The sequence below is a fragment of the Mustela erminea genome, chromosome 13 (assembly GCF_009829155.1).
Source record: "Mustela erminea isolate mMusErm1 chromosome 13, mMusErm1.Pri, whole genome shotgun sequence".
Lineage (NCBI taxonomy): Eukaryota > Metazoa > Chordata > Mammalia > Carnivora > Mustelidae > Mustela > Mustela erminea.
The window spans coordinates 24,456,721-24,484,401 of record NC_045626.1 but is presented as its reverse complement, the minus strand read 5'-3'; the positions used below and the strand labels follow the sequence as shown (position 1 = coordinate 24,484,401).

Sequence of the window (27,681 nt, the reverse complement as noted above, 5' to 3'; positions counted from 1 at the left end):
GGTCCTCGAATCGAGCCCCATATCAAGCTCCCAGCTCAGTGGGGAGCCTGCTTCTCCCTCTCCCTCTGCTTCTCCCCCTCCCTCTGCTCCCCACCCCCCCCATGTGTGCACGCTCACGCTCTCTCTCTCAAATGAACGAATGAAATCTTAAAAAAAAAAAAAAGTGGGATGAATTAATATCAGAGAGGTAGAGGGGAGGTCTTGCAGAGCCTGGTCTGTTACTATTTGGAGTCATCTTTACTGGGAATGACTTGGAGAGCCACTGGGGGTATTTTAGGTGGGTTATTTCAGGTGACAAACCATGGTGGTCGGATTCTAGATGAATATCGAAGGTGAAGCCACCAGGATCTGTTTAATGTTGGATGTGAGACAAGAAGAAAAGGAAGACGTCCAAGCCAACTCCAGTTCTTGGCCTGAGTGACTGAAAGGATTAGTTTGTCATTTATTAAAATTGGGAAGAAGACAAAGTAGGAGTAGATTTGGGGGAAAAGATCAGGGATTCAGTTTTGAACATGGTGTGTTTGAGATGCCTTGAAGACATCTAAGTGATGAAAAAATCTGGAGTGGAGAGGAGTTTCAGACTGAAGATCAATCAATCTATCAATATCTATCAATCCATCTATCTATATCTATCTACCTATATCTATCTATCTATCTATCTATCTATCTATACTTCTGTATATATCTGTACATATTTAAGAATCACATATAGATGGCTTTGAAGGAGTGAAAATAGATGAGATTATTAAGTGAGTGATTTTAAATAAATGAAAATAAGAGCTCCATAGATGGAACCCTAAGGTGCTCCAACAATGAGGAGTCAGTCAGCAAAGAGACTGAGGAGGAGGGACGAACCACATGAGTATTCTAGGAGGAGGGAGTGGCCGTGATGGGGTAGGAGGAGGGCTGAGATGGACCTGGCTGTGTGGAGGCCACTGGTGACCTTGACGAGAGAAATTGTGGGAAGGTGGTGGAGCTCAAGAGGGCATGGGAGGAGAGGGATTGGAATCAGGGAACAAAGGGGACTCCTTAAAGGAATTTTACTGTAAAGAGCCGCAGAGAAATAAGGTGAGTTTGGAGACAGGAGTAGAGTTGATAGAGGTTGTTTGTTTGTTTGTTTGTTTTAAGATGGAGAAATTGTAACTGGTGTTTGTATACTGATGATCCATGGAAATGATCCATAGAGAGGCGGAATCGTTAGGGTGATGTCCTCGGGCGGCTGAGAAGGGATGGCATCTGGTATTTAACTGGAGGGCAGGGGACTTCCACCGCTACAGAGTGTTCATCCTGAGCAACAAGAAGTGGTCTGAGGACATGAGGACAGACACAAACAAATGGATGGCTCCGTGATGGAGCATTGTGGATGTTCTCTTCTCATGGATTTTTATCTTCCTGGTGAAATGGGAGATCATCAGGATGAGGGATGGAGGAGATGTTGGAGGTCCAAGGGGAGAAGACGAGATGCGAGAGAGTTGTTTAAGAGGAGTAGAAGGAGGAGGTTGTTGAAGGGAATATAAGTTGATTGTTAGGCAAAATTAAAAGAGTGCTTGAGGTTAGTGACTGTCATTTTAATTTAGTAAGCTTGTGTTTTGTTTTGTTTTTGTTTTTATTTTTTCCAGCGATGATCTGCTATGTAGATGTATCGATACAGGAATGGGTGGAAAATCGGATTTAACCAAAGGTTTGGTAGTTTAAGTAAATTTATCTGGGGAACCATATACACCTGGCACTTTGGGGGTCTATATGGGTAGGATAGATGGTCACTATCAATCAGTTCTTGTGGTTATTGGTCTCTTTAGGTAATCTGGGGTCAATTCTTTGTAGCATATTTTGCTAGAAGATGAATGAACCTTTTTGAATTAGGTTAAAAAAATTTATTTTTCTCCCAGAGCTTCAGAAATGCCAGAGCATTTAAAATTTGGTGATCTAGTCTTTCAGGCTGTCCTTTGAACCACTGTACACACTTCTCAGTTGGCCATGAGCCCCTCTGCCTCAGCCTTTCCTTCGCCCTGTTCTGTTGTGCCGAAGTAATGGGGGAGAGAAACAGTCTCAGCGGTCGCCCAGTTTGCTCAGCTGGGCTTCCTCAGTGCTGGGTGCTGTCCTCCTGTCCTCCCCATGGGAGGAGCGGACCCCCAGGCCTGCTCAGGACCCTGACATTCTTGGCTGGTATCATAGTGGTTATTTAGTTTTTGTATGTAGGGCTCATTGGAGAAGATCACCAACATTGAATTAAATGGCTTTGTGGGGGGCGCCTGGGTGGCTCAGCGGGTTAAAGCCTCTGCCTTCCGCCCAGGTCATGATCCCAGGGTCCTGGGATCGAGCCCCGCATCGGGCTCTCTGCTCAGTGCAGAGCCTGCTTCTCTCTCTCTCTCTCTCTCTCTGCCTGCCTCTCTGCCTACTTGTGTTCTCTGTCAAATAAATAAATAAAATCTTTAAAAAAAAATGGCTTTGTGGGAGTGGGGCTTAGTAACCTTTCCCTGGGTCTCCTCCTGATAATGTAGCCCAGCGCTGCTGTCTCTCCCCCAAATAATGTGCCAGGCCTGGCTGGTTTCTCAGGCATATTCCTTTAAACCATCTAACACCCTGGTTAAACCCAGTATTTGACGTGTTCCCTGCCTGCACAGACGCAAGAGGCAAACAGCCATGTGTAAACCACCTATATGAATTTGCAGGAACATCTCTTTATTAAGGAGAATTACTCAGCTCCCTTTAGATGTCTTTTAAGTGAAAGATTTCCAGGTTTGGAAGCTTGTGGGTTTGCAGAGGTGGGACAAACACAAACAAACAAACCCAAACAACACTACACAAAGCTACCTTCAGCGTAATTTTGGCTACAACATAAACAGAATTTTCTTTTTTTAGAAAAGATTTTATTTATTTGAGAGAGAGAGAGAGAGAGAGAGAGAGCACAAGTGGAGCAAGAGAGAGCACAAGTGGGGTGACAAGCAGAGGGAGAAGGGGACTCCCTGCTGAACAGGGAGCCCGATGCGGGATCACGACCTGAGCCGAAGGCAGATGCTCAACAGACTGAGCCACCCTGATGCCCCCAAACAGAATTTTCTGCTGCAACTCCCCAGATGGGAATTTCCTCCACACAGGAGGCTCCCTAGATCTTGTGGTTCTTCTGGAAAGCATGAAGTATAACAAACATGCTTCTGGAAGCATGAAGTATAACAAACAGTTGTTACACATTACTCTTATGCCGTGATTGTAATTTCATTAGGTCCTTTGCAGTTCTTACATTATATTTTAATATAGAGACACAGGAGGGCACTCTAACCAGGCAGCAATAAAACTTAAATGGTTTCACAGTCTTGGCAGTTAAAAATAAAGGATATTGGGGAGCCTGGGTGGCTCAGTGGGTTAAAGCCTCTGCCTTTGGCTCAGGGCATGATCGCAGGGTCCTGGGATGGAGCCCCACATCGGGCTCTCTGCTCAGCAGGGAGCCTGCTTCCTCCTCTCTTTGCCTATCTGCCTACTTGTGATCTCTGTCTGTCAAGTGGATAGGTTAAAATCTTTAAAAAAAAAATGGATATTGACTTTGTTGAATCTGGTCCCCGCCCCCCCTCCATGCCCAGGTAGGATAACTAACTTTGCAGGAATACCTAGTTCTCCTGGGGGAGCTCACATGTGGCAAAGACCCCCAAGACACATCCCTCCACACCATCCAGTTAAGGTTCCAGGACTGTGGCTTTGAGCCACTCAGGACAGCAATGGGGATTTTTGCGGCTGAGGCATGAGAGATGGGGGACATGGTTCCCTAGAGCTCATATTTAGAAGGCAACTGGCCAAATTAAGAGTAGAGGAGAGAAACCTGGTTGTGAAAACGTCCTTCAAACCCACAGCCTGTCCCCATGAGTTAAGTTTTCCTATCTGCAAAACGCAGGTAGTACCTGTGATTGTGTGTATTGTTTACCAAAGGACGAGAGCTGGAGCAGATCGGAAGGAACGCATCGGGGGTGCTATTTACCATCCCATAAAGTGCACCCGTTTTTATACTACAAAATAAAGCCAGCCTGCCTCTTGTTAATTTATTATAGCATACAGGAGGGACAGAGTGTGCTCCCTTGGCAGCCAAGTTACAAAAGTAACAAGGATAGGCCGGAACAGGACCTGCTCCTACGGACTGGTTTCCCCACACTGATCTCCCCGGCTGGGGTCCCGACACCGGGAAGAAAGGGGCACGAGGCTGCCCGGGCACTTCCTCTCCAGGCAAGAGTGGGACCGGGGTTCCCTGCGACGGTGGGGTTACTCGAGGTCAAAGGTGCAGCCTTGCAGAGCCAGCTCTGGCTGGCTGGACCGTGAAGGGACGGCGAAGCCCAGCCCTGTCGTGGCGCCTTCTGCCCTTCCTACCGGCTCTGCGTCCCCGAGGGTTGTCGGGGCGCAGCGGACCCCGAGTTGTCCCTGCCGCCGTCCGGCCGCCGCCTCAGGTTCAGCTCTGGCTCTCGGGCGTTAGCCGCAGACTCACCGCCAAGGTCTCCGGCGCTCTACGTTCTCAGTCCCGGGGCCTCTCTGGGGAGCCAGGGAACCGGAGCCAGCACCGGAGGGAGGAGAAGGGACGCGGATCAACAAAGGGAAGGACAGGAGGGAAAAAGCGACCAAGGAAAGGAAGAAGCTGCTGCTTAATTCCACTCAACAGGTAGTTGCGCGTGTCCGCCGAGACTTGGCACTGGTCCCGCGTCTGAGACCTCCAAGTCTGGTTCACTGTTCCTTTGGGGAATGTCGCCTGGTATCCCTCTGGCAATCCACCCCCAAGGCTAGAGAGATCCTACCACTAGGCAAGCCCCGCGCTAAGCGGCGTACATTATCTTTCTTAATTTCCCCAACATCCCCTAAGCTGCGGGAGCTGCTACCACCCGAGTACTGCGGACCAACGGAACGACCTGAGAGACGCTGGGCGCCTTTCCCGAAGTTTTTACTGCTGGTGGCGGAGCAATGACGCGGAAAGGGTCTGTGCGATCCCGAAAAGCCCGGGCCACAGCCCACAGCCTCTCAGCTCTGCCCGATTACTGTCGGATCACTCTGCACGCACCTGTCGCGCGCGGGCCTCGCTGGGGGTGAGGGGAGCTCGAGAAGAGAGGGACCCAAGGTGACTGGTGACTCTCTTTCCTGCTCTTGGCTGCGCGGAAGGCTCATTTCGGGCGCAGGGGTGGGTGGCTTTGCGCTTGGGGAAGGATAACCCGCCTTCTCCGGGGATCGCATTCCCTGCGGGGGCAGTGTTTCGGGGCAGTGTCCCCAGTGCGGCGGCGGGGGCGAGCGGAGAATCTGGGGTCCGAGAGCCCGCCCTGGGAGGAAGTGGGGTGGCGGGAGCTCGGCTGCCAGCCAAGCGGGCGGGGCTGGAAGCGAGGCCGCGCGTGCGGACGGTCCACGCGGTGGGTGTGCGGCGCTTTCATTCAAACTTTGGGGAGCCTGGGTTCTGGCGTCAGCGAAGGTGTGACCAATCAGAGTCCGGGGACGGGAATAAATTATGCAAAACACCATCTGGCGATGGGTCAGATGACTCCCCATACTTTAAAAAACTACCTCGCCGGGAGTTCGGGGAGTGACAGCGGCAAGTCCTGGCTTCCCGGGCGGGCGGCACGGGTGGGGCCAGATCCAGTTCAAGCCCCTTCACTCTCCCCGCCACTCCCCGAGGCTTAGAGTAGCCAGATTCTCACTCCCACCTACACCTACCTTCAGCGGGCCAAGGCCACCGCTCTCTGGCCAAGAGAGGGCTGCCCCCGTGGGGTCTTACCCGCGCGGACTGCTAGAAACCCCGAGAGGTGTTGTCTGCTTCAGTCCTGTTTGGCGAAGGGGGTGTGGCGGGGAAGGATGCGGAGCTCCGTTCCCCTGCTCTGCCTCTGGAGCGTCTATTGTTGCTTTGCCGCGGGAAGCCTCACACCCCCTGGTCCGGAGGGACGGCTGCAAGGTAACGTGCACTTACTCTTCTTTCCACCCCCCTACCCCCCAACTTCTCTGTGCCACGTCCCCTCTCTGTCCCGCCGACCCCTTTCCAGCCCCTCCTGGTGCCCGCAAAGTCCTCTTGCCTTTTCCACTGCCCAGTCTCTTCTCCTAATCAGCTTTGCCGTTCGCTTGCTCCTTGGCGCTTCTGCCGGGGACGTCCCCGGCCCGGTGAGGCCCGCGCTCACCCTCTCGCCCCACCCCCTCCCATGATAAGGTGCCCTGGATCCGTGCCGTCCAACCGGCAGAGTCGGCCGCGGGCCGCTCTTCAACCTTGTCCTCTGCGAGGCGAGTAGGTTGTTAGAGCTCAGTCACCTGGTGCCCTCCTTCTACTCTGGGTTTGGGTATTTGGAAAGTTAAGGGAGCAGGGTAACTGGCTGTGGTTTGATTCACGGTTGCCGGGAGCATTTGGTTGAGTAACGAACGTGACTGTGACTGTGACCAAAAGCTGCTGGGCCTATCCCCCCGGGGTGGGGGGGGTTGGCCGCCTCCTCCCTTACACCCTTTCAATCACCACTCTTCCTCTTCCTACCTACCTCTCTTCACCTTCGTCCCAGATGCTGGCCTTTCTTCTTTCTGAGTTCTATAAGGCGGTCTCTTTCATTAGAGGGAGATTGCCCTGGTGGAATGAGGTCACCAGTCAGGTGTGGGGGTGCCAAGTCAATTAGTTAAGCAGGGGAGAGGGGACATGCCCTCAACTCCACCCCATTATCTCATCTACTTACTCTCCTGCTATGTTGAGCCATCATGGGCACGCTGTTGGCCCATGTCAGTTTATGCACTCAGGGGCACGTTAATTTGAATGAATGGGAAAGCTCTGCTTCCCTCCGCAGGTTCTAGTACTAACTAGAACTGTGACCTGGGGTTGGTCACGGCTCTAGCTCCTCTCCTGTAAAACGCGGACGTTCCTTCCAACTTCTGTGTTCTGTGATTCTGAATATCTGCGGGCCATTCTTTTGAGTCGAGAAAGTATTTATCGTGTGCCTGCCTAGTGCCAGGCAGTCTTTGGGGGCGGGGGGAGGGGGGAATACAAAAATGAACAAAACAGATGATCTCGGCCTCTTGGAGCTTACGTTTCAGTAGTGGGAAGACAGACGGTAAACTCATTAAAATACATACACGATGCTCAGGAGGAGAAAAGTAAAGCAGAGGGGGAACAGGGTGCTGGTGGGGAAGGAGGTGCATGTTTAATTGGTAGTCAGGCTTCCCTCACTGTGAGGTTGACCACCAAGCAAGGAACTGAAGGAAGTAAGAGAATGAGCTGTGAAGGCATATGGATCAAGAATAATCCTGAAGTCCCAGAGGCTGAGCTGACCCAGGCTGAAAGTAGTAGGAATGAAGCTGGAGAACTCTGGGGTCCGAGAAGACCAGATACTCAGGGGAACATTTTATGTCAATATGTGGGTTTATCCACAAATCTGCCCCAGGAACGCCAAAAGACTTATGTCCTTTTCTCCTACAATTTCCCCATCTGGTCTCTGTGATTGGCTACCTGGGTGGGAATTGGGGAGGCTGACTATTTTTGCCCGTGGTTCAAATTTCTGCTGCTTGGGGCTTTTGTTCATGACTTTAATGACAGTTAACCTGAGGTCTGCTCATGTATATTTAGTCGCATTTTCTGGAACTCTATCCTTTTACATCTGGTGTATTCTTTTCCTTCCCACCACCACCTTCTCTACCATTTTGATCTCTTCTTCCAGGATTCCATTTGCTTCTTAGCTCTGGGATAAGTGAAACTCCTGGAGGGGTCATTCGGTATTTTTTCCTTTGATCTCTAGGTGACAGGAGAGTTTGATTTGCTCATTTCCTAGCCTGTTATCAAGGGATAGTTTCCTGGATGTCTGGATGATGCAGGGTGGGGTTCTTTTATGACTGTCCTGCAACAGCATGGCGATAAAGCGCTTTGAGTTAAGAGGCCATAGAGACCTCACGGGCATCTGCTGTGTTTTGAGACCTGGGCGCTGTGTGTGAGCAGCGGAGCAGAAAGGAGCGGTTTTGCTGCTCTTACGGATTTCCCCCGTGGCTTCAGTCATTTATTTAACGAACTAGAAGAACGTCTGGCTCGTGTCTGGCACGGCAAGGAGTCCTGAGGGTGTAGGAGGTCTTTGGAGTAAGCGTTGGAATCCAGCTGGGAATGCTATGGGAAGCCCATTGTGTGATAGTGGATGGCTTCTTACCTCTAATTCCAATATCCCCGAGTCCTTTAAAATTAGAACTTTTTTTGGTAATTTGTCACTTGAGGGAAGGAGAACTCATTTGATAGGGAAGAGGAAAGGAAAGCGAGACACCTGTTTATTTCAGAGTCACAGTAATTCACTGTAATTAGGACTAGTGACTAATTAAAATTCTTCAGTATGGAAGAGCTGTCCCTTTATCCTCTTGTCGTAACTCTCCTGGGAATTAAGGAGAAAACATTCGGCGGGAATAAAAACTGTAACCCAGAGGATTAAGTAATGTACTCAAGATCGAACTAGAACTAGACCCCAGATCTCTCGCTGTCCAAGCCTGCTAGATGCACCCACATGCTGTTCTTTTTCCCCCAGATGAGGGCCTCAAATCCAGCCATATACAGGTTTCTGCCAAACCTCCTGTAAGATTCAACCTCCGCACGTCTGGGGACTCAGACCATGAAGGATGCTACCTGTCACTCGGCCACAACCAGCCCTTGGAAGACTGTGGCTTCAACATGACCGCCAAAACCTTCTTCATCATTCATGGGTGGACGGTGAGCCCGGATGAGGGAGCTCTGCAGCTTGACACCAGATTTGGTTTTCTTTGTTTTGGTCAATTAAAAAGAAGACTGGTGCTTCCCGATTCTGTCTCTCTCTCTCTCCCTCTTTTCTTGTGGGCTGCTTGTGTTGCAGACAGCTGTGAAGAATGTAATGGGCCCTTCACTAAGGGGGCAATATGGACTCCAGCAGGGTGGTATTTAATGCCAGCACACAGAGGGCTTTCAGAAAGTGGCTCTCCTGAAGGCAGCAGCCCAGCTCCACTGGCTCTTAAGGGGCCCTCTAATTACACTTAATTACATTGGTCAACCACTGCCTTGCGGGGGACGGGGGGGGGGGGGAGTCCCTCCCTAAGAGCTGAACTGAACGGCAGCAAGTTGACTGGCTCTGAGAGTCTCTGAAGAGCCAGCTGGCCTGGCTCGCTGGCCGCCGTTGGCATGGTGCCCTCCTGTTTGCATAGAGATGGCTCTGGTTAAAGGCATTGGGGCTCTTTATGTGCCCTAGCTGGGCAATTCACATTGAAAGGCCCATGACAAACTTCAACAAAAAAGGGCTTTAATGCTCAGCTTTAGAAGCTTTTGACCAGCGAGGGGGTTTATTCAATCATATAATGATGGTCTGCAGGAAAATGACACCGTTAAGTGAGCAGGTTTCTGCCTGGGCTAATTGGGAGGGGACATTCTTCTTTTTAATGATGAGAAATTCATATCCGTTACATGCTTTCTGGGTCTTTAGGTCTATCACCAACTGCTGGGGTCAGGCCTGGGAGTGGGGTTGGGGGGTGGGTAATTCGGCATCTACCTAATGTGCCTGGAGGCATGGCGAGGGCCTGGCTATCCATCCTCAGCCCACAGCCTACAAGTAGAATCCTACAATTGAACCTTTTTAAGGCCCCCTGTCAAAATGCAAATACAAACTGCCGACAACTTACAAATGGGTTGCATTCCAGAAAGTTCTTTTGTAATCTGTTTGGAGCTTGGAACAGCAGTTTCCCATAGAAGCAAGATGGTAAATGGCGTTTGGGTTCCCAGGCCAGGCACAGAAAATCTATTTATCGAATACTGTACATGTGGATAGGTTTACAACTGGACCTAGGCCCTATTTATAGCTTTGTTTCTGTGGGAAAATGTGTTCTGAGTTCTAATTTGGGATTCCAGGGAGATATCTTCCCTACTCTGGAATTGAGAGGGGTGGCAGAGATGGGCTGTGGGAAGGGGTCATCTGTTAACTCTGCATTTGCCTAGGACGCAGCATCTCCTTGAGTCTCCGAGAGAGAAGCTAATTCTCCAGGGCAATCCTTCCCAGCTGCCTTTGGGGCCACTTGCTTGTCTGTGACAGCAACTCAGGCTAACCCCAGGCCAGAATGGCCACCAACACTTACCTCATAGTGGCCCTACTGGACAGTGGGTGGCAGCCTAAGACACCGGCTATGAAGATTTGATAGGAAAAGCAAGATAGAAAGAGCAATGGAACACAAACATGTAGTGATCCTGCCTGTGGCCAGCCGTGCTCATGTGCAAACGTTTATTGTCTAAGCCGCCATTGTGAAAGTTCTGGAACTGGATGGGGAGAAGGTCATGGAACTGAATTCCATATTCATCAGGACTCAAGAAGCCCATAGGAAGAATTTTTAAAAATGTCTTGTTTTCTTTGCAGATGAGTGGCATGTTTGAAAATTGGCTATACAAGCTGGTGTCAGCCCTGCAGACTAGAGAGAAAGAAGCCAATGTCGTCGTGGTTGACTGGCTTCCCCTGGCCCACCAGCTTTACACAGATGCAGTCAATAACACCAAGGTGGTGGGACACAGTGTGGCAAGGATGCTTGATTGGCTGCAGGTAATTACTCTGAAGAACAAGATCTTGAACCTGAACCTTCTCTCTCTCTCTCTCTCTCTCTCTCTTTTTTTTTTTTGTTAAAGATTATATTTATTTATTTGATAGAGAGAGAGATCACAAGTAGGCAGAGAGGCAGGCAGAGAGAGGGGGAAGCAGGCTCCCCGCGGAGCAGAGAGCCCAATGTGGGGCTCCTTCCCAGGATCCTGAGACCATGACCCAAGCCGAAGGCAGAGGCCCAACCCACTGAGCCACCCAGGTGCCCCCCCGCCCTTTTTTTAAAGAGAGAGACAGCGAGAGAGGGAACACAAGCAGGGGGAGCGGGAGAGGGAGAAGGAGACTCCCCCCACCCCTAGCAGGGAGCCCGATGCAGGGCTTGATCCCAGGAATCTGGGATCATGACCTGAACCGAACTTAGATACTTAACCCACTGAGCCACCCAGGCGCCCCGAACCTGAACCTTCTTAAGAAAATACAGCTCAGGGGCGCCTGGGTGGCTCAGTTGTTAAGCGGCTGCCTTAGGTTCAGGTCGTGATCCCAGGGTCCTGGGATCGAGCTCCGCATCGGGCTCCTTGCTTCATGGGAAGCCTGTTCTCCCTCTCCCACTCCCCATACTTGTATTCCCTCTCTTGCTGTGTCTCTCTCTGTTAAATAAATAAAATCTTAAAAAAAAAAAAAAAAAAAAAAAAGAAAATACAGCTCAGACTGTGTTACTGTGAACTCCAGGAGCCTAAGAGTGTCTTTGGGATTCAAATTCTCACTGAATTAAGTATTGCTTGAAACGCTCGAATGCTGGAACTGTGGAAAGCGTTTCAGTTATTGATCTATTTCTGCATCTTGCCTGTTGCTTTATTTGCTGGAAGAAAATTTGACTGATGGGTCATTACTTGCTCATGTCCTCAGGTTGGGAATAGTCAGGAGCCAGGACCTCCAGCCTGAAATCTTGAAAAATTCCTGAATCTGCTCTTTTTCTCTGAAGGGTGGCTCTCCTCAGGGGAAGGAGAGGGTTGGTTCCAACAAACGCAGTCTAATGCCACGCTTAAAATACTAAGTATGGAAAACAGATCTCAAGGACTTACATTTACTCTGTAGAGGTTAATGATTTGCCTGAGATCAGTGGACTCACCCGGAGGCAGGGGTGTACTGGCAAAGTGACCTCATGGTCTGGGCAATTCTAGTCTGACCTTCCTTTTGCCCATGGAGTCTGATGAATCCTGGCAGTAGTCTGGTTAGGGTGGGTGAGCAGTACCCAAGCTCTCTGCCTGGGAGGTTTTGTAGAGCTGGGTTTCTGAGCAGTGGGGTCCAGGGCCCACGTCTTCACCCTGCCAGGGAAGTGCCCTCTCTCTGGGTATCCTGGGTGGGCTTGCGGTGAGCAGGCCAGCAGCTCCTGGGGCCTAAGAGGTGGGAAGAGAGCAGGCTGCTGCAGGCCACGGCTGGCACTTAGTATCCAGTGAGTCGGGTGCCCCGCATAGTGCCCGAGAGAATGGAAATGTAGCCCAAGGGTCAGGGATGTGACTTCTAGTCGTAACCTCCACCCTGCCCTCAGCACTCAGCACTCAGCATTTAAGGTGCCATAAAGTCCTTTTGCCCTCCCCTTCTCTGGCGACATCCCATCTCTGTCTCACTGCCAGCAGTGCGGGCCATGCCCTGGCCAGTGTCTGTCCCTAGTTCCTCTGGCTCTTCCTTGTCGCCGTAGAATTGTTGAACTGTTGGTGGCCCTGTGGGCTCAGGACCACAACATCACTCACGGTCACTTCTGTGACTTCCCACAGGAGAAGGATGATTTTTCTCTTGGCAATGTCCACTTGATTGGCTATAGCCTCGGCGCTCACGTGGCTGGGTATGCTGGCAACTTCGTGAAAGGCACGGTGGGCAGAATCACAGGTAGGTTCTGCTTCCTGCACTATGGGCTCACTCCCAGCTCCCTCGGCTCCCCTGCCAAGCTGGCTTCCTGCACCGGAGTGCTCCTGCATAAGGGAGCCATGGACAGTTAGCTTTGGAAGGGACCCGGAGGATATCTAATCTGGAGCTTTCCAGTGTTCTTTTTAGACACAGAGTCCTTCTTTCAAGTTGAACTTGTGTGGGACCCTGATATATGAAACTGGTAGAAGGGATGTTCTGGTGGAAGCTGGATAGATGGTGGGTAGTGTTCGCTTTGCTATGGGGCCTTTGCCTTCCCCAGAGAACTCTCAGGGTCCCAGAGCACCAGAGAACACAGTTTGAAAACCACTGGTCTAGTCCGACAGGCAAGGGGCGAACAGCTAATAGCTTACATGCGAGCAGGGGTGAACCCCGGAGTCTCACTCCGTTGTCTACAAGTGATGCTCAGGGTCTCCAGGGAAATGAACGAGTGGCGGATTCTAGTCTGAATTCTGCCTTATTTCTGTTTTACCACCGACAGCCTTTCCCTAATGTTTTGCTGGAGCGTTTGTTAGTGGTAATTTTCTGTTCAGAATGGATGCTTCAACTTTGTCGTTAAAGAGGTCGTTCTGATGTTGGTACCCAGGTCGTCAGTGAAAAAAAATTGTGTTTTCCATTTTGAGCTTCTGATGTGTGTTTGGATTAAGTCATCTAATGAGTGGAAAAGTGTGAAAGATTTTCTTCCCCGTTTTTGTGCTTCGCCCAGGCTGAAAATAATAGCACATTTGTCGCGCTAAACGTTTATCTTCCTTCCAGAATGTCAGACTCATTTCACTCACAGCTTCTCTCTCACCTCCAAGATACCAAGGGCCCACCTGGTTGGTCCCTGAGAAGGAGAGATGGGATCCATTCCTTTCCCAGCAGTGTTTTTATTTTATTTTATTATTATTATTTTTAAAGATTTTATTTATTTATTTGACAGACAGAGATCACAAGGAGGCAGAGAGGCAGGCAGAGAGAGGAGGAAGCAGGCTCCTTGCTGAGCGGAGAGCCCGATGCGGGGCTCGATCCCAGGACCCTGGGATCATGACCTGAGCCGAAGGCAGTGGCTTTAACCCACTGAGCCACCCAGGCGCCCCAGTGTTTTTATTTTAAAAGAGGAAGAAGGGAGTCCTTAGCTAACAAATGATTTAGTAAAGGCACGCTTTCAGGTTTTAGCACCATGCTGGTGGAGTAGATTTAAAAACATATGTATTTGTGAAATTTTATTGGCCTACCTCCAGTCATCCCTGGGCTTCAGTCTAACACACACACACACACACACACACACACACACACACGTGCACACACTCCTTTGGATCTAGTTATTTGATTTAGCATAGCTTGAGAACCGCGTTTTTGTCTACCAAGCCCGTGGGGCCCGAGCGAGCCTCCAGGTGGATAGTGGTTGTGTGGCCACGTGACTGCTCATTAACCGGTTGCTGGTGCAGAGCTGTTCAGCTGTAAGCCCCTCTGGGGTCCATTGTCCGAGCAGCTCCCCTGGCCCCCAGGGAGAGGCACGATGCTACAGAGCGAGACCAGCCTTGTTCACGTCCCCATCCCCCCCTGCCGCCCAGGAGGGTCATTGGCTGCAAAGACAAGCCGCAGATCCTCCCGTTCCCTCTTTCTGAATCTGAAATGAGCTGGGCCTAGGGAAGAGTTTTCCAGCTCTTTACCCCTGCCTGTTTGGGTGGCGGCTGCTGAGATGCAGGCTCTGCTGGCCGAATGCTAATCAGTGCTCCGAGAGCCAGCTCCCTGTCCGGGCACGCCCCTTTTCTCCAGCCTTCCCTGTGGGCAGGCGCTGGGTGAGCACAGTGGGAAGAAGTACCCTCTGGCCAGTTGCCAAGCAACCCCGCAGAGGGTATGTGGCTCACCTGATGCGTGCTGTTGTGCATGTCCAATGGGGGAGGCCCGAGGTCCGAGGGGGGAGTGCCCTCCCTCTCCATTGGTAGACTTCCCATGGGCCTGGGAACCGGGTGGTCCCAACTAGTAGAAGGACCAGACTGCAGCGTGTACGGGGTCCTGAGACCCATGATGCTGTGTACGGAGGCCAACAGTGGGCCGCCTGAACCCTAGTCTTGCTTGAATTAGAGTTGTGGACAGGGGTTTGCCCGAGTTTTACCTTTTGAGAGAAGTCTGTGTGATAGTAGGGAAGAGGTCATAGATTTCTAATTGAACCTGTGTCTAGTCAGTTACAAGTAAGCAGATTCATTTGTTCATTCAAGAACTATGAATTCAGTGTCCTCTCTGCACCGACACTGGGCCAGATGCTTCCTAATGTCAAGTACCTAAGATGTGAGGGGGACTTCATGCTATTTCTAAGACACATTGCAATGGGGCAAAAGGGGTCATTTGGCTTCATTTTACAGATGGGAAACTAGGACTCGGTGCTTAAATAATGGGTACAATGTCTTACATCCGAAGTAGCAGAGCCAAGAATTCAAGCCCAGGCTGTCAGCTTGCAGAACCCGTACCTAGCCACTAGGCCATCCCACCTCTCTTTTGTGGGTGGAGATAAAACAGCGATTGAAATGCAGCCGGCCCTGCCCTGCCAGGCCTGAGTGCCGAGGTTTTCCCGGATGTGTACGCGCCTGCATGTGCGTGTTCCGTTTGCTGGACAGAACACTTTGGTAGGGCTCTGACTGAATGGAAGAAGGGGCGGTTCTCCACCTGTTCTTTTTTTGGTGGGAACAAGCTCTCCCTCCTATTCCTAGTTTAAAAAGGTAAATTGTGCGACTTTTCCCCAGCGTCTGTGAGCCCTGGCTCTGTGTCAGGCTGGGTGAGTCTGGGTAGGCGAAGGCTCAGCCTGCCCCCCCAAACAGCCCCCCCCGCCCAGGCCATCCAGAAGCCCTGTCAGCCGCCCGCATTCCTCCAGTCCAGCTTGGTTTCCATGGCACTGACCGTCTGGTGGAAACTTTTGTTCACATCAAGCAAAGAGCCCCTCTCTTGTATTGGTTGCAAAGCAGAATGGTCTTCTCTCTCTCTCTCTTTTTTTTTCTTTCTTCCAGAAAACATAGCAAGAGGCAGGGGGAGGCTGCTTGTGTTGGTACTGTAGCCCTCGGAAGCCTCTGAACCACGTCCTCGTGGGCTGTGCCGGGGGTCACTGCTTTCGTGCCGTCTTCCTTTGGGGCCCTGGGCTGCGGCTGAACCACCAGGCTGCCCGGGGCTTCCTTTCTGCCTTGGTCATACGGGCATTTCTCTAACCTTCTTCTGGAAGCTGCTAACTTTCAGTCTCTCCAGTTCTCCTGAGTGACGCGCTTCATAAGTTTACTGTCCTTTCCAGACAATAGCTCTGCCTGTTGTTCAGTCTGAAATCACCGCAGTGATTCAAGCCTCACGGTGTGCTCCCTGGTTCTCTTATGCTGGGATCCGATGGGTTCTGTCACCCATGTCTTCCGTTGACGACTCTGCTCTTAGTCTTAACTCCCCTCTGATGTGGTGTTTCCAGTCCTCGGTGCCTTGGCCTCAGCACCGTTCCCATCGGGGTCAGCGAATGCTTTGTCGTGGGAGCTGACCCGAGTAATGATGCATGTTTATTGGCCTTCTTGACCTCCACCCTTCAGCTGCCAGTGGCTTCTCTCCCTCCCCCCATAACTGTGACAACCAAATATGTGTCCAGACATTGCCAAATGTCCCCCCAGGAGCAAAATCACTCCCAGCTGAGAACCACTGTTCTAGACTAAACCGTGCTCAGTATTCTCAGCTTTCTCCAGCCTCTCTCCCTGTGTGTGTAGGGCAGAGAGCCGTTCAGGCTGGCATGAATTTGGCTCCCATAATTACTTGAGCTTGGTAATAGCGGCTGCTGTTTACACTGACAAGGCCTTAATCTCTTCATATCTTGCATGAACTGTATGGATTAAGATGTTCAGTTTCAATGTTATTGATGATACTGATGGTGGGAGTTTTTTCCAATCTAGTTCATAGACTACCTCCTTTTAGAATCACCTGGGGGCATAAATACTCATTTCGGGGCTCCACACCAGGCTTGGTGATCAGAATCTCGAGGGGGTTGGGGAATCTGCATCGCATGCTTTGCAAACTCTTCTTTCTGAACGGTTTCCTTTCATGTGGTTCCAAAATAAGTCTCTTTTCTTATTGCTACTACCTGCTTGCTTTCCTTCCCCACCCTCTCCACCTGTGGCACAGATACACAGGTTGCCAGTAGCTTGTGTGGTCTTTCTAGAGGTTTTTTTTTTTTTTAATATATTTTATTTATATTTCAGGGAGTGAGAGCAGGGCAGGGGGAGCAGCAGGCAGAGGGAGGGGGAGAAGCCCCATGTGGGACTGGATCTCAGGACTCTACAATCATGACCAGACACTTAACCAACTGAACCACCCAGAAGCCCCTCCTTCCAGATTTTTTTTTTTTAAATAGCTGCATAGTAGAATTTGAATTTTCAACAAGCTCCCAGTGATATTTGCGCTCTTTCAAATGTGAGAACCAGTTCTTGCTACATTGCTGTTTGCCTGTTCAGTGCGGGAAGTTCGCAGGCAAAAAGATTTCACCTTCTTGCTGCAGAATACAGGAATTCTGGGGGCCTGCGATATGGATCTCAGTGTGTCCCGTGTGGTTCCCCACCCTGATCTCGTCATTCCACCCTTGGGCCTGATCCATCGTTAAAGGAAGGGGAAGAGTCAGTCCACATGCAAATAGCTCTATTTGGATAAACTGAGTCTTCCCTCCAGAACACGCAGGGAGCTTGGTCATTCTGTAAAAGGCCTGCTGAGTTAAGGCTTTGGAAGGTTTTCGGTGGCAGAAAAAAATGGGACGAATGGCTTAGTTTGGCCAGCCTGAGTTCTTTCTAGAACCGCTCCATTTGTGACGGGCTGGGGCTCCTGGGAGCTGCACGTCATGGGGAACCCGGCAGCCGGTTTTCTGAGTCTGCTGAGGTGGGAGGACAGGCGAGGGGTTCAGAAGAAAGCGCAGGTTCCCCAAGGGCAGGCATCACGCGGTTCCAGATTTACGGCGCTTGGCTCCGAGAAGGCCTTCCTTGTGCTCGTGTGAATTTACCTGTAACTCAGGACTCATGGATTTGGCACACCTGACACAGTTGGTCTTGGCTCCCCCTTCTGCTGTAGGTTTGGATCCCGCTGGGCCCTTGTTTGAAGGGGTGGACATCCACAAGAGGCTGTCCCCTGATGATGCGGACTTCGTGGACGTCCTCCACACCTACACACGTTCCTTCGGCTTGAGCATCGGGATTCAGATGCCTGTGGGCCACATTGACATCTACCCCAACGGGGGTGACTTCCAGCCGGGCTGTGGGCTCAATGACGTCTTGGGGTCAATCGCATATGGAAGTGAGTTCCTTATTTTCTGCTTCATGGAGAGGTTTGACTCGGTTATCACATCTCCTCCCAAATCAGCCCAAGCTGGTAGTGCTCCCAACAGTTCATTTCATAATGCCCCCTACACCCCCATGGGGGCTACCAATCCCTTGTACAGTTGGTCCTTCTATAGGCTTGTTAATAGCCATCTGTGGGGCTCTGCTTGGCGTTCTCATGCTTTGAGGTCCCAGTTATTAATGGCTAAATTATTTTCATAAGGAAAGGAATATGTATTTGTTGGGGGGAAAAAAAAATCAAGCAATGCAGAACTGCATAGTGCAAAAACTAACTGCTCCCTCTTTTATTCTTCAGAGGTAGCCAATAGGAACAATTTTGTATGTATCCTTCCAATCTTTTCTTCTTTGAAAACGTGTATGTGTGTGTGTGTGCGCGTGTGCACGTGAGAGAAAGAAATTATATTTTTTGAACGCACATTGTTCTGTAACTTTCCTTTCTTGGTCAATATATATATATATAATTCCCTTTAGCATCAGAGTACATAGATTTACTTGATTTATTTTTTTTTTAAAGGTTTTATTTACTTATTTGAGAGAGAGCATGCGAGAGAGCACAAGCAGGGAGGTGTTGGAGGGAGAGGGAAAAGCGGGTCCTCACTGAGCAGGGAGCCCAGTGTGTGGCTCGATCCCAGGACCCTGAACCAAAGGCAGACACTTAACTGACTGAACCACCCAGGCACCCCTCTTCCTTATTCTTTTTTAAAGAGTATATAATCTTATACAGAACGGATGCACTAAAATTTGATTTTTTGTGACATTTTAAAGAAGGAAAACCAAGATGATGTCTCCATTCACTTATGATTTACCTTCTAAATGCCCGAGCCTGTTCTCAGCAGTCTTGAGTTGAACTGAATTTGCTGCTGAAACTGATGCGTGGCCGCAGTGACCCGTCTCTTCTGGGTTCCTGCTCGCTCACTGCCTCGGGTCCTGGCAGTATTGCTACGTCTCCTTCTATCGTAAGACTGTAGCCCTCTCCCACTGCGATACTATTCAAGCAGCCCCCACGAGGCTTGGAGGTCAATGCCAGGACCCCCATCAGATGGCGGCATTCCTTAAGGCCAGCGGTGTTACTGAGGAAGGGGTGGGACGGCTTTGTCAAATTTTTCTTAAGGTCCTAGGATTTATGGAACTATTGGCTTTAGCTTCTGGTTACAAGAGATAATGATGTGCCGTGGGCCAGAAAATCCAAATCACACTCACACCGATCGTGTGACTCTGAGGGAAGTTCTTGACCTCTGTGGGCCTTGGGGCCACCGTCTCTATTTGGCGAGAGGCTCATCCTGCGTGTCCCCTGTGTCTCGCTCCGCCAGCAATCACGGAGGTGGTGAAATGCGAGCACGAGCGGGCCGTACACCTCTTTGTGGACTCCCTGGTGAATCAGGACAAGCCGAGTTTTGCGTTCCAGTGCACGGACTCAAACCGCTTCAAGAAGGGTATCTGTCTCAGTTGCCGGAAGAACCGGTGTAACAGCATCGGCTACAATGCCAAGAAGACGAGAAGCAAGAGGAACAGCAAAATGTATCTCAAAACCCGGGCAGGCATGCCCTTCAGAGGTAACCCTCCGTCCCCACGGCACCCTCAGGGAGGCCCTTCATTTTTCCCTTTCTTCTCAGTAGCATGCTATGGACCGGACACATCCCAGCCCCGGGAAATGGGGCCAGCACAGGGAAAATTCAGGTCATTGCCAATCACGCCGTGTGTGCCCTGGGGAAGTTCATCAATGAAAATAAGTGGTGGGGACCCCTTTCATGATGTGCAGCGTCCCTCCCTGATCGCAGTGTCGATCTCTTAAATTTGTGTGAAGATAGGATTTTTTTCATTTCTTTGCATTGGCCTTTGGCAAAGCGATGTCCTACTTTCCTCATTCGAGTGTCACGACACATCTGAGATGGGACCAACAGGGCATCGGTCATGGCTTGCATTTCTGGAACATGCTCTAAGACCAGAGGGGTTTGTGGGTGTTATTTTACACACGAGGAAGCTGGGGTTCAAAGAGTTAATACGTTGGTCCTCCATTCAAGGTCACATGGCTCCGGCTCTGAGAGTTCCTAGGCTGGAACCCCCTTCCTTCTTCACATTCCCTGAACTCCGAGTGTGGGGCTCATTTGATACTGCAGTGACCCCTTGTGCCATTGCATGGAACAAGAGCAGAGAAGGGCTGGAGGCTGCAGGCCGGGCTGGACCAAAGGGACGTCAGCCCCTCAAAACTCGGTGTGCTGGGTGACTCAGTTTGAGTCGGAGTGTGCAGAGATGGCCAGCAAAACTCAGGAATGCCTTTGTTCTGCTATCTCTGCAGTTTACCATTATCAGATGAAAATCCACATCTTCAGCTACAAGACAATGGGAGAAATCGAACCCAACTTTTACGTCACCCTTTATGGCACAAGCACCGACTCCCAGCTTCTGCCTTTGGAAATGTAAGTCGCAAGCTCCCTTTGATAGGTTCAGGTCCAGGAACAAGTTACTCTAAGAATGTGTGAGCGTGGGAATGTGCAAACGTGTGCAGGGGAGGGGCTGGGTGGCTCCAGAGCATCTGTGGTCCACACTCTCCACCAACCCCTTGACTCAGACCCTTTCTGGGAGGGAGGCCCTTGGATGAATCAGCACCATAAGAAGCTGCTGGGTCGGCTGGACAGAAACTGCTGTTTCATTTCAGGCAACGCCTGACACCTGAGGCTGTAGGAAATTTGGAACATAAACACCATTCCTGCACCGTTTCTAGTTGTCTGTGGGAAGGGCACATAGCAATCGGTGTGTATTTTGTCGAATGCACGCAAGGTTGGGATTACCAAGTGATGTCATCAAAGTACTTGCTTCCTAGGGCTCAGGGTCTAGTTGGGGGATCAGATGTGTGTGCACTCGCTCTCACACACAAATGGGGTGAGACAGGCCCCCAAGTGTCAAATGAGAGGGACAGGCAGGAAGGGCTGGGGAGTTTAGCGGGAGACCAGTGTCTATGGGCCCATTTCTCTGCGGTCCCCGGGTGGCAGGTGCGGCCACCGTATCAGCCCACACAGAGGGACAGTTTTCCTGCAGCAGGTCAGTGACGCCTGCCCCGGTGTCCCCTTGTAGAGTGGAGCAGATCGAGCTGAATGCCACCAACACCTTCCTGGTCTACACCGAGGAGGACCTGGGAGACCTCTTGAAGATCAAACTCACCTGGGAGGGGACAGCTCAGTCCTGGTACAACCTGTGGAAGGAGCTCCGCAGCTACCTCTCTCACTCCCGCAGCTCCGAGCGGGAGCTGAATATCCGGCGCATTCGGGTCAAATCTGGGGAGACTCAGCGGAGGTAAGGGCCCCATGTCAACCGTGAGCAGAGGCATCTGCCTCCGCGCCGTGTCCTCTCCTTTGCTGAGCACGCACTTCCAACCTGGCCCTGCCCCGAGCACGTAGCCAACACTGCAGTCACCTTTGTAAGGAAAAGGGAATTCTGCATTGAGACCTCTGTCAACCATTGTGTGGCTTGTGTCCTGATTCCAGACCCCCAGCTGAGGGGGTGGGCAACGTGGGGGCTGGGTTCCAGCCTCGGTTGTGTTTGCCGGACCCTGTGTTGGCCCAGAGGAAGGAGGGCTTCTCGTGGATAGGATCCCTTAGGAGCACTGGCTTGCTCATTGGTGTGCTGTTGGGTGCGTGCCCCTATCTTTGCTTGCCCCTGTCCAGAGAAGACTCCTGCAGCAAGCCTGGGGAGTCCCCAGGGATGAGGTCCGCCTGAGGCCCTGGTTTCCCCAGCACCCGATTTTCAGAGCATTGTACCCTTCCTTCGGAGGCTGTGAGTCAAGGTTATGGGTGGGGCTCTGACGTTAAGTAACAGAGAATCCTCGGTGCTACGCCAGCTGGCAGATCCCCCATGGTTTTCAACTTCAGCCTGGCATGAGCGCTCCAGACCTGAATGTTTCAGGCCCCTCAACCGTGCCTTGACTCTGAGCAGACTTCTAAGCGGAAGTCAGGGAAGCCTGCGAGACCTTGGTAAAGGGAAGAGGGTTTCCTTGGCCACAGCTCTGTGTGGGCTGCTGGGAGGTCACTGCCAGCCTTGGGATGGGAGGAAGCAGCCTCCACCGTCTCTGTACCTAGTCTGTTTTGTGTTCTCCATTACAGTTCTTCCTGTGTCCCATTTTTATGCATCGCCGGGGGCACAGTTTGACCGAGGGTGGGCGGAGGCCAGGGTCCCTTGTCTGAGTGATTCTGGCCTAGAAACCTGGAAACTGGGGGAGCCAGAGCCCTTTCAGGCCCTTCCCCTGTCTCTGGGTTACAGTAAATATGTTCTCCAGTGTGATGAGATGTTATTGAATTTCCTTCCGAAGTGTTCAGACGACAGTCTGAGAGTAAGAGTTCGCCTTTCCCTCCTCCTCACCTCCATTTGGTGGGCCCCTCGCCATTCTGTTGGGGGTGAATTGGTCTCTTAATGTTGTGTTAATGTGTTTTAATTTCCTGATCTCCATGAGGTAGGTCCCCTTCTTGTGTGTTTATGGGCTGTTTGGGCTTCCTGGTAAAGGTTCTTAAACCTGTTCTGAATGTGGCTTTTCTCCTTTCAGTCATCATGTCCCATACATCAGGGTCAGGTGCCCCATATACGTCTTTTGGTCATAGGGTCATGCTAACGACACACCGTCGAGGTCCGTATGGTTTGGCTCTAAGTTACAGTCAAACAGTTATTTGAGTACTGATTTTTCCCATGATCTTGGTTGAGCAGTTTCTGAATCTTTGATTTTGACTCACTGCTGAATAGTTACGCTTGTTAGTGGGTATTTCTGTGCACCCCGTTGGAGGTATCCTGAGTTCCACCACAGGTAGGGGTATCCACGAGCAATTCAGGGTGGGGTATAATGTGTTAAAAGAAGACAAAACGTTCCTATTTAACTCCATGCCATACAAGGTAATGACCATAGCAAAAACAACACTTAGGTAACAATATGCTTTTCTATTAAGGTCAAGGGCTTGGGCTGTCAGGGAGGGTTCAGAGAGGCTATGCCTTGAAAGGCAGGCCACTTTTGGGTGGATGAACAGAAGAAAGTGGAAGGGGCATGGTGAAAAGCTGCATGAACCCAATCATGACAGGTGTCCCAGGAGACGTGTTTAGGACTCTTGCAGCAGCAGTGGGGAGGTCCAGAGGTCTGGGTCAGGCTGCGGCAGGATGAAAACACCCTTTCCTCCTTGCTTGGTCCACTTTGGATCCAGAAAGCACCATCTGGCTAAGGCCCAGTGAGTTTTGCCTACATTGGTGGTTTCCCTTTCCTCCTAGATTAACTTTTTTTTTTTTTTTTTTCCTAGATTAACTTTTTGTGTGCAAGACTTTGAGAACACCAGCATCTCCCCCGGCCGAGAGCTCTGGTTCCACAAGTGTCGAGATGGCTGGAGAATGAAAAATGAAACCAGGTAACTCGGACTTCTGTGCAGTGTGTGTTGGTGCCCGGGCATGTGCTGGACCTGGTTCTGGGCACGTGGGACACAGCAGCGAACAAAACCGGTACAACCAATCTTTTCTCTTGTGAAGCTGACATGTTGGAAGGAGAAGGACCAATCCGTGGAGTAGAAGATGTCAGAGTGTGGTTGTGTCTTTCTGCCTCTTGTTCTGCCTCCCCGGGAAGACTTTCACAGCCCATGGCCTTGTTGGAATCAAGCTATCTTAGAATGAATTTCTCCATGGTGACCAGGGCTGTGGGAAGGTTCCAGGGCTCCTGGCTTCCTTCCGGGCACCAATTTGGAGTGGGGAGTGAGGTGGGAGGGAAAGGAGAAGTGCCAGATACAGTCCCCAGGTTGAGGTTTTCTAGAGCCCCGGGTGGTGTAAGCAGATACTAGCTGGCAGCTCTCCCTGTCTTTGAGAAGCAGGAATGCTCGTGTGTGTGGCACTGAATCAGACAGAAGGCCCATCTTGTGCCCCAGTGCCCCATGCTGGAGTCCCATTATTTCAGAATCGAGGAAGGCTGGTCTCATGGTGTGAGGCAGCAGGTGTATCCAACGGGGAAGTCTGTTCCAGAGCCTCTGAGCCTAAACACCTGCTGGGGAGGTTGGAGATGGTCCCCCCGCTGGCCCCTACCACTTACCCCAACCGAGGCGCTGGGTAATAATGCTGTCACCGTACACCGATCCCTCAGCATGTGTCCACTTGGGCCCAGTGCCTTCCCTGTGCTATCTCACTTACTTTGGTCATCAACCCCATGATGCTGGTGGGGTTAACCCTGTGTGCTGTTGTGGACCCCGAGGCTCAGGGAAGTTGGGTCATTCTTTCTAGGTCCCCCCCGTGGCGATGGCTGAGCAAACATTTGAAGCACGTTGCTTGCCTCTAAAGGCTGTGGTCTTTCTTGAGCGTGGAGGTTTCACCTGCTCGCCTTGAGCTGGGGTCCACTGTGATGAACCCTCTGCCAGCCCCAGGGGCCAGTCTGCATCCCCACTGCTCTGTCTCCTGTTCAGGGTCACCAACCTGACCACAAGCTTGGTGATCATGGGACACGCAGCTATCTGAAAATTGCACAGCTAATGAAGCTGCTCAGTCCAGTGCAGGCCTGCAGGATAGTCGGCTCTAATAGTAATTTTAGTTCTTTATGTTTGTGCTCAAATGTATACATTTCCAAGCACTTCCCCCAATACTGATTTCATCAATCCTCAGAACAGTCCTGTGGATTGGACATGCCCAGTGAGGATCCCTGTTCTTATCGTTATTCTTATGATAACGTATCTTATGATAAGACATTTTATTCTTCTTTTCCGCTCCAGAACTTTACGACACTTGAGAATGGTGTAACTCACCTCCTACTGCCTCCTTGAGACAACAAGGCATCCATTCTTTTACCCTCAAAGGAACAGAAAGCAATAATAGAAACCCGAGTAATATGTTAGCACCAGGAGGTCCTGACATCCCTAGACGTAGGTTGGGCCTTCAGTGTTCTCTCCCCCGATACAGATACTCATCACCTATTCACTGATAAAGAGACTGAGGTTCTGGGAAGTTCCGTTGCATGATTGCATAGCTGAGATTCGAGTCAAGATCGCTGGATTCTGTCTTGTCCCCTTCCTGCCATCCTATAGTCTCTCTTATGTTTCAAAGTCAAGGCAAAGAGGACTCGTGGATAGTTCTCCCTGCGTGTGTGTGTATGTGTGTGTGTGGCACGGATGAGTATTGTGCTGAGCCTGTGCAAGCCAGCGCTGAGGTGTAAGGGGCGAGGAAGCCAGAGACTGCCCCAGTGTTGTGTTTCTCTAAGTGAATCCGTGGCTCTTTGGGAGAGGGGGAGAGGGAGAGGAGGAGGCACTCGGGACCCTTTTCTCTTGTTCTGAATAGGAAGCAAGTGAAAGAGTGTGACAGGTGTGTAAGAAACCCTGGTCTTGAGGTGAACAGAGCACACATTCAGCGCAGGCTGGCGTGTTTGCCAAGCGAGTGACCGAGCGCCTCTCTTACAGGGTTCCCTACAGCCTCGCTGCGGATCTTCTCTGAGGGGCCAGCCAGGCCCGCCCACCCACACCTTCCAGGGACGCGGAGGAAAGTTACGGCTGAGGACGCCCCTGATGGAAGGACCCCTCTTGGGTCCTTCCGGGTCCTCAAGCACCCGGAAGAGTCTCTTGGCTGGGCCCACGACCTTACCTCCTATGACGGTTGGGACTTCTCACCAGAGGGGACCACGCACTGCTGTTCCTGCTGTTCCTGCTGCTCTAGAATAGCTCTAACTCCAGACCCATGTGCAAAGGGTCAAAGGCCCGGGGCCTCTTGTGCACACCGGGCTGGTTTCTAAGGGACTAGATGAATCCGTGCTTTCCCTGATACAGAACACTTGTGGAAGCACGTGGAAGGCTGTCAGCTGCCAGACCTGACCTGAGAGGTGGGGAGCGGTCGTTGTGCTGGGAGCTGACTCGTGTCTGGATGGCAGACCTGTGACTTCGTTCACCCAGAGAGAGGGGGTGAAGATCTGGGGTGGTGGTGAGGCCCTCACTGTTGGGGTTCCGCGGGCTGCACTGATCACTACTGGTTACATTTCAGCCGTTCCGTCCTGCTCTCCAGCTCATTCTCTAAAGCACACATCATTGGCTTTCTCGGTTTTCTGTTGATTATTTTTTGATTGGACAAATGTTTGTTAAGCACTTAACCCTCATTAGCACATGGCAGGAGACACATTCATAAACCTCCCCAGACTTAGAATCTGAGCGGGTTGGGATTTCTAGACTCCCTTCCACTGTAGGTGATCCAGGGGTATACGTGCGGTGAGGGGCACGAGGGACACTGCAGGGGGGCGGTGCTGGGGGATACAGGGTGTGAGAGTTGGAGATCCCAGGCATTCAGGGATTTCAGCCAGTTCAGGAAAAGTGACATGTTTGATCACTTGCATGGGAGCAAGCAGAGTGCCATTCGTGCTGGGGACAGAAGGGAGGCCAAATGTGACAGCTTCAGAGCAGAATCTTTTCCGCTTAGGAAGATAGAAGGCATTATGTATCTGTTCTACAGATCGGTTCCTGCAGAAACCAGCCCCTGTGGAGCAGAGCCGGCACTAAGATTTAATAGAGTGCTTCCTCCTCCTTGGACTACCTTCCTCTACTAACTGTGCCTTCTCTGTGTTGAGCTCAGAAAAGCCTTCAAGTCCTGGTCTTAATATGAATGAATATATGTGATATCTGGGAAAGTGTTTTATACTTTTCCAAAGATTTGCATGTGCATCGCCTAACTAGGGACTCACAACGGGAGGTGCAGGGCAGCTCATGTCTCTGCTTGACAACACTGGGGCTTCATGGGGTTCGGCCACATGTCCGGAACTATATTCCAAGTTGGCGGTGGAGTCAGGGGCGACCCACACTTCTGGGAGGCAAGTCCGTAGTGTGCTCATTTCTGCCACTTGATCAAGAGGTCCGTAGCCTTTTCCCACCAGTGTGCCCCAGATGTGTCGAACAAGGAATTGTTTTTTAGAGCCCTCCATAAAATCATAAACCCTTTTATTAATATATAACCAGGAAAGCAACTGAAAGCCCAGAGGCTGGGCTTTTTATAGATGAGATTTATTTGGAGGAAGATACGATGTCAGATTGGGGGAGAAAAGTGATTTTCTTTGTATTGAGATTGAGGTTTTTAAAGGACGAAGTTGTACCATCTATCATCTGTGTTGTGCCAAAGTTGTATCATTGGTCAATGCCCAACTTTCGAAGATGTAACCAGTTAAGTCTGATTCAAGGTTGTTTTCTTAAATTGTGTGCTTCCTCTGTTGCTTCTGTGAATGGTTTCTAGCCAAAGTGGAGCCCGTGTTATTGACTGTGTGTCCCGATTACTCCTGACTTCTGTTTTTAGTAATGAAAGCCTTAGGAATCAATTCCTTGGTGGGTCATGTATTTATACATTTGGCTTGAAGCCGTATTTGTATATAATGATGCTTTTTTTTTTTAAACACTTACAACACTATTTATTTCTCAAGTGTATATAATGTGTATAAAAACAAATATATGGTTAGTTTTTATTTTAAAATTAACCAATTTTGAGATTGAAAATTTTTAATAGTAAAATAATAAAAATCTATACAATGCTTTGTGGTCTGGCATCTCAGTTCTTAATATTTGAAAGAATTATGGCTGCCCAAGCCTGGGGTTTGCCAAAAAGTTACTTTCAAATAAGCTCTACTCTCTGTTTAATACTAATTATAGGTAGGAAGTGGACAATAACTCCTTTCACTAAAGAACAAGATGGACATTTATTTATTTATTTTTTTAAAGATTAGAGAGAGGGGTGCCTGGGTGGCTCAGCGGGTTAAAGCCTCTGCCTTCGGCTCAGGTCATGATCTCAGGGTCCTGGGATTGAGCCCTGCATTGGACTCTCTGCTGACCAGGGAGCCTGCTTCCTCCTCTTTCTCTGCCTGCCTCTCTGCCTACTTGTGATCTTTGTCTGTGAAATAAATAAATAAAAATCTTTAAAAATTAGAGAGAGCACACAAGCAGGAAGAGGGGCAGAAAGAGAGGGAGAAGCAGGCT

The 27,681-nt window shown here is 50.5% G+C and overlaps 1 protein-coding gene across 2 annotated transcripts; it reads left to right on the top strand.

Annotated features, from left to right (window-relative positions):
• The first annotated feature begins 4,084 nt into the window (after positions 1-4,084).
• LIPG (lipase G, endothelial type) lies at positions 4,085-27,191 on the top strand. 2 transcript variants are annotated; one of them, XM_032310548.1, is made up of 10 exons: positions 4,085-4,639; positions 8,484-8,665; positions 10,326-10,505; positions 12,275-12,386; positions 17,481-17,702; positions 19,057-19,299; positions 20,043-20,163; positions 20,819-21,037; positions 23,017-23,121; positions 25,141-27,191. In XM_032310548.1, exons 2-10 carry the CDS (start codon positions 8,627-8,629, stop codon positions 25,172-25,174), a joined length of 1,275 nt encoding a protein of 424 aa, XP_032166439.1. In that variant the 5' UTR covers positions 4,085-4,639; positions 8,484-8,626; the 3' UTR covers positions 25,175-27,191. The 2 variants fall into 2 exon arrangements, with proteins under 2 accessions (XP_032166439.1, XP_032166438.1); XM_032310547.1 differs by lacking the exon at positions 4,085-4,639 and adding an exon at positions 5,254-5,908 and having other exon boundaries at positions 25,141-27,190.
• The last annotated feature ends 490 nt before the right edge of the window (positions 27,192-27,681 follow it).